This window comes from Amphiura filiformis, chromosome 11, assembly GCF_039555335.1.
Source record: "Amphiura filiformis chromosome 11, Afil_fr2py, whole genome shotgun sequence".
NCBI lineage: Eukaryota > Metazoa > Echinodermata > Ophiuroidea > Amphilepidida > Amphiuridae > Amphiura > Amphiura filiformis.
This window is the reverse complement of record NC_092638.1, coordinates 19,549,445-19,556,347: the sequence shown is the minus strand read 5'-3', so window position 1 is coordinate 19,556,347 and position 6,903 is coordinate 19,549,445. Positions and strand designations below refer to the sequence as shown.

The window sequence follows — 6,903 nt, the reverse complement described above, 5'->3', positions numbered from 1 at the left end:
TCTCATCTAGTCTAATCTAATGAAAAGTCATTTCTTGTACATATTTGTGCACTTGGTCTTATAGGGGGACTCGCCAAAACTAGTCCCGTCAGCAGTTAGGGGTATGTTTGTATAAAATCTGGTCCAGCTAGCGGTGTGTTTTTATAGAAATCTGGTCCCGTTATGGGTATATTTGTACTAAAAAACTAGTCCCGGTAGAGGTTACCTCCAGGGTACCCAGAAAATGCTAGAGACCCCCCCCCCCGGTGCAGAGCGACAATAATGGGATGCAACAGATCATGACTGTGTGAAGCATGTTTTTACTCTTTATTTTAGAAATATTTAGCTTATTATCATTATTATAGCAATTCTACCATAAAATAAACAGGTCAAGATCTACAGAAAGATTTATAACACTAATAGTTTAATTGTATTTAAACAAATTGCAATGAATTAGTGTATAATGGTGATATTCTTTTACAAATGGCAAATGCGTCGATACGAATTATTATGATAAATCACGTCAATGTAAAAGGTGTTTATTTTCACAAGTGAAAGAATGGAGGAAAGTGTGAAACTAACGATGGAATCGATAGGTTCGCAGCTGACGATTACTTTTTTATTCACAAATAATCATTCTGTACCGATATTCAGTCATTATTTCGAAAACGACATCAAAGGTATTAGTTGCAGCCTGAAATCACTTCATTCCACAACAACTATTTTTACACTCTTTGTATGAGCATAATGGCGAAACCACATCTGATGATGTTGATGCTGATAGCATCGTGTGTAATGGCATCTTTGGCAGGTAGGTACTACTTTTAAGGGTTCTGGAATGAGCGTTTTGATAGTATTTTTGTGGGACATAGGAACACATTAGGCATATCGAATTACATTCTGAATACGAAGAATGCCCTTCCTTCTGATATCAACTAATTTTGAATTTTTGAAATTCGCGATATAATACAAATTTTATGACAAATTATTAAAATTTGATATTTCTAAATTTTTTGATATATAACAGTCCTCGAAGTAAACTTTATAAATTTAATGATATGCACTTAAAGTGTATGTGCTGGAAGCAAAAGCCGACGATCAATTGACAATTTTGACCTTTCATATTGAAGAATTGAATTGAAATTTTGAATTGATCGTCGGCTTTTTATTCCAGCTACATACAAATTACAATTTAAGTGCATATTATCCGATTTATAAAGTTTACTTCGAGGACTGTTAAATATCAAAAATATCAATTTTTAATCATTTGCCATAAAACATTTGATATCAGAAGGACATTCTTCGTATTCAGAATGCAATTCGACATGTCTGAGTGCTCTTATTTCCCACAAAAAATACTGTCCAAACGCTCCCGGGAAACGCTCATACTCCATCCCTTAAGTATAACATTAATTTTATTTTGATGTGCTTCTAATCTTATAACAAAAAATTTAAAAGGTGCATGACCAGTATGTAAAATTCAGCCAAAAGCAACAGGACATGTTGTTCCTAACCTGTCCGGCCTGAAAATAAAATGTCCATATATTTTACATGTTTTATGTGTAACTTTGGTTTTGATGTATCAGTGCTCGAGCGCTGTCTTAGTGTCAATAGTTATTAGTGGACAAAATTTCCAAGGTGGGCAAAATTGCAAAAGCGTCTATAAACTGCCTGCTATTTACCGGGACGTGTGATGTCCCAGCAAACACAAAACGTTTTCGACATCATTCGCCAAAGGTTAGAAAAGGTTGTCAGAAAACGTTTAAATGTCGGGTTATATAAAGGGTATAAAACGTTTTCATAACATTTTAAAACATTTTGATAACCTCCTGCAAATATTCTATCATATAAAAATTGACAAAATATTTGGCAAAAAATGTTGGCAACAATATTTTACAATTTAACATATTGAAAACACTTAAAAAAATAGCTGTGTAGTGTGTTTTATACATAGCATTTTAAAACGTTTTCGTGACCTTTATACCCGATATTTTAATGTTATTAAAACGTTTTTACCAAAACCAAAAACCTAAAATATTTCCTGTCTTTAAAACGTTTTGATAACGTTTAGTGTTTACTGGGGCACGCCAAAATTTTAATGCTGAAACGGGTCGAGATAATGATAACTGCAACGGATCACACATTTGGTCATTTGATCCCGGGTATTTCGACGGTTACTAGTATATATAGGGTGCACAACTTATAAGTTCCCCCTAATGCTTTTTGAAATAAATCGAAACTTATTTAACGAAATGTAAAATTGTAAAAAGTTATGAGTAACCTTATTTGTTTTACAAATCTGGGCCAATTTGTAGTGTCACACATCATTGCGTTTGGTCAGTTTTAAAAGTTGCACCTGAGTCCATAGGAGTCAATTGGCAAACAAAACAGTATGTTAGGCCTGTCCATGTGATTGTATTGGAAATAAAACTTAAATTCTAGATGTTTAGTAGGGGATGTGTCCTCTTACACTGTTGACAAGTGCATTGCAAAGTCGCCGCATGCTGTTTTTTAAATTCCGGACCCGTTGCTGGTCCATGTTGTTCAATACATGTTGGATTGCTCGGGTTATCTCTTGCAGTGTTGTGGTTTCATTGATAAGGTGGTCAATCTCATTTTTAACATATCCCTTCCATCTCAGCCATTTATCATTAAAAAGAACATAATTAAAAACCTGCATTGCTTTTGAAAAAGAAGAAGAAAAATACCAAATAAGTTTTCTTTTACAAACACATGAATATCCCTGGCCTAATGTATTGTTTGAGAATTGAGTCCTATGGACACAGATGCAACTTTTAACACTGTTTAAAACGGTCTCTTTTTTCACATAATGAACCACTGTGACTGAACGCAATGACGTGTGACGCTAAAATGTGGTCCACATATGTAAAACAAATAAGGCTACCCATATCTTTTTACAGGTTTGCATTTCGTCAAATGTTTTTCGATTTATTTAAAAAAGTATTTAGGGGAGAACTTATAAGTTGTGGACCCTATATACATACCTTTATGTAATTGAATGGGAGTTTTGGGTAGATTTTTGCAAACCACATTTTTCCATTCAGTACAAAATGTGTTTTTGGCGGCCATCTTGGTATGGTGACGGCCATTTTGAATTATGACATCAAAAAACACTATTTTTTTTACCATAACTCATAACCCATTGCTTCAGGGACAAGGAATCCAATTAGACCAGTAACAATAACATTGGTTCTTTCGGTGGACATGGTTTAGGCACCTATCTTGCATTTCAAAATGACCACCATTCAAAATCGTTTTTGCCATATATCTCAGTTGCTGAAACACCTAAAGCTTGATTACAGGGGCTAAACCCATGTTTTCATGGGCAATGAAACCAATGAAAACATGAGTAATAAAATTGGTTTATTTGGTTTAGCCAGCTATCTTGAATTTCAAAATTGCCAACATTTTCATTCCACTTTATAGTACATTATGAAATTATATAAAAATATGAGGTTTACATTTTTGGCGGCTGTCTTGGTAAATTGGCAGCCATCTTAAAATGAGACATTACTGAATCAATTTTTTTTTAAATGTCAAGGTCATGTGAATTATTTTGTATCATAATATAAGAGGCCGGTCGAGTGAAGATCCGTCGGAACACACTTTTCAATACGGAATAAATGCTAACCTCATAGTGACATCAGATCATCCAAGCAGCAAAGTTCATTTCCCATTGAAAAAGCGTTATCCGACGGATCTGCAGTTGACCATTCTGATAAAACTGGCTGCAATTCAGAAGCCTTTTTAGGCATATTTACTGAAATTATGTTGATGATTATTAATTTGCAAATCACTCAGCAAAACAGTCTATACTGAACTGTATACAATTACACTCGAATCAAAATAAAATCAGCTTGTCAAAATGGATGTTCCTTCCTTATAAAGCAGTGTTTGGCTGGACAAAAGAGTGCTGAAACTTGGCTATCTTGATTTTCTTGACCCATCCCTATATGCAAATAAATTGATCGAGTCACCAGGTCAACTCCACACAGTCCGTCTTTTAAAAGTGCATTACGATACCTTGGCCAAATTTACAGTTGAGTGCAGTGGTCTTGATGGAACACGTGCCTAAGCAGGCATGTTTCACCAGTGGCGGCAAAATTACAGCGTTTTGAAAACTCTGTAAAATCAGTTAATTTTCAGATTTTATCCCCAGTCCATTTTGCTTTATTCCGAGTTAAATAAGAAAAAAGGGAAAAATAAAAAAGTATGTACGGAAAAAATACTGGTGGTTTTACTTTGTAAGATTTTGTGAGATTTTACAGAGTTAGGGTTAATCAGAGTTAATGACTGTATTTTTTTCTTACACAGCTCCTGTTGAAAACCCGTCCGATGGTCCTCAAGCAAAAGCTGGATCAGAAAACGGTAGGTATTTTGAACAAAGGATCCCCCACAAGTTCTTACTTCCCCCCTAAGACTTTATAAAATAAATCGAAAACAAATTTCGTATACGTTTTAAATCAAATGAACGAATAACAGCCGATATTCGATAACCAGAGGTTAAAGAGGCATGGTCCGATTTTAATGTTCTGTTTTCTAGCTTACATTACAATAATATGTTTGATCTGTGCGGCTATTAAAACAATAGCAGTTGATATCAAAAAGTGTGTTTTTTATTTCATTAATCAGACTGCACATGGTTTTGTTGCATGTAGTTAAAAATGACAAATATAGTTCAAATTATCAAAGCAGGAAATGCAGCTATCCCTGATGCTATTGCAAAAGTTTCCCCGGACTAGGCATGTAAAACATATCTATTAAAAAGTAGCATTGTTTTGTGACGCATCTTAAACGTGATCACTTTTTAAAATGTGTTTCATATAATATGGGGTTCTTTTGAATTTGTGACCCGTTCTGGCGAAACCAGGAACAAATCACCTTTTTGACATTTCATGATTTGAATAAAAATGTAAGCACGTGAAAATAAGCTTTTAAATGATACCAAAATTATATACATAACATCAATACTTTTCAAGATATGGATAATTTTGTAAATGATACATTGATATTTTTGCCAAGTTCTAATCTGTGTAATGGGCTAATTAGTTTCCTTCCTTACATAGGATGGAATAGGGAATATCATGGTTCAATTGTTAATTATTGATTAAATAAATCTTTAAAAAGTACTTTCAGAGATTTGAAAGTCCACTCAGTCCCACAGTCAAATACCGTGAAAGTAAGAATTCCAAAATTTAATTTTTATGTACATCTTTAAAGGCCTGTAACTTAAAAACATGCCTGGCGACTTGTTGGAGCTGGTCACATTTATTTTTCACTTTGTAGGCCTAATCAGAGATTAAAGGGACGTGGTCCGATTTCTACTGTTCTATTTTCTAGCTTAAAAATATTGAGACCTAAGATTAAAACAAATTATGTTTCCTAACTTTGAGTTGTGCAGCAGTTTTGATATGAAAAGCAAAAATGTGTATAACAATGGCCCATATATATAGTAAACACTTGCGGGGTTACCACAATTCACTACATTTTGTTTGTGCACACCATCTTAATATATCTCAGGTGTAAAATTTTACTGGGGTAATGAACAAAATAGGAGCTTTCTTCTGACACCACAATTTCAGTTTTGATGAAGCAAAATGGGGCTGAGGCTGATCGGGTCAAGCTGACCTTAATGACTGGATATGATATTTTTGTAGTTCAAAATGACAAATACCAAAGCACGTGATGTTTTATTACACAGGTAACCAACCCAACCCTGCAGCTGCAGCATCTGCGCAAGGTATGTATCTTTTAATACCTTTAAATGGCATTTTGAGACAGTGGCGTAGATTTCTTTTTGACATTGGGGGGGGGGATGGGGTTGGGTAAAAATCTTAAAGTATAGTGAATCCAGCACCTTTTGGCGACATAATAAGTATATGGTACAACATTTTGCTATTTTGAAGCTAAACTGATGAAATATTGTGCAAAATTGGAATAAAATGGGCAAATATGAGGTTAATTTGGTCAGAAACCCATATTCACTGTCAACATGGGGGGTGATTGTATGGACCATCCCCTGGCAAAATATTGGGGGGACAAATCTACGCCTATGTTTTGAGATCATCTAAAAAATAATTTAAATGGCGTGCAAACAATTTGAATATTCTATCATTTTGGAATTACGGCTTGGGTTGCCGTGGAGGTGCCACGGAAGGTGCCACGGAAGGTACCGCTGGAGGTGCCGCGGGTGCCGCTGGAGGTGTGTAAACGTTATGAACATTCTATCGTTGTTAATTTTGGAAAAATGGCTTTCTTTTGAATTAATTTTCACTATGTATGCCTACTCTCTTAAGCTCCGGAAAACGTTTCAACCAAGAAGTTTCAATATTTTAATTGCTGTGATTATATACAGGCCTATGTTAATAACTAGATATGAGTTTGTTTTGGTTCAAATGTCAACGCAAGCAAAGTTTTATTTACTTTACCAGAATAATGCATGACCCAGGGGAGTGTGTTGTGATGCATGATTACCAAAAATAAAACTGCAAATGGATTGATATTTCTAATTTGAACGTCAACAAAATAAAAATATCTGAAATAAATCCATACATGTTTTAATGCAAATGAACCAATAGTAGCTGATATTCGAAAAGTGTGTTTTATTAATGATTAAAGGTTAGTAACGGGATATGTGATTGCTTTTGAATTTCAAAATGATAATATAGATGCCGCACCAGGCCCAGCTGCTGCTGATGCTGCTACAGGAGCCGCGGGAGGTGAGCATTTTGAATAATAGTATTTTAAAATGATAATATAGATGCCGCAACAGACCCAGTTGCTGCTGCTGCTGCTGCTGGAGAAGCCACGCCAGGTGGGTATTTTAAAATAAAGGGTCCACAACCTCTAAATTCCCCCTTGGACTTTTTTTAAAAATAAATCATAAAAGTGAACCAAATAAAC

General features: G+C 34.8%; 1 protein-coding gene across 1 annotated transcript in view; it reads left to right on the top strand.

Annotated features, from left to right (window-relative positions):
• Positions 1-622: 622 nt before the first annotated feature.
• LOC140163534 (uncharacterized) overlaps positions 623-6,903 on the top strand; it is a 29,946-nt gene continuing 23,665 nt past the window's right edge. The window contains exons 1-4 of the mRNA XM_072186847.1: positions 623-790; positions 4,315-4,368; positions 5,702-5,740; positions 6,669-6,719. Of these exons, the coding sequence (XP_072042948.1) occupies positions 718-790; positions 4,315-4,368; positions 5,702-5,740; positions 6,669-6,719 (217 nt within the window). The 5' untranslated portion in view covers positions 623-717. The remainder of the gene's footprint in view (positions 791-4,314; positions 4,369-5,701; positions 5,741-6,668; positions 6,720-6,903) is intronic.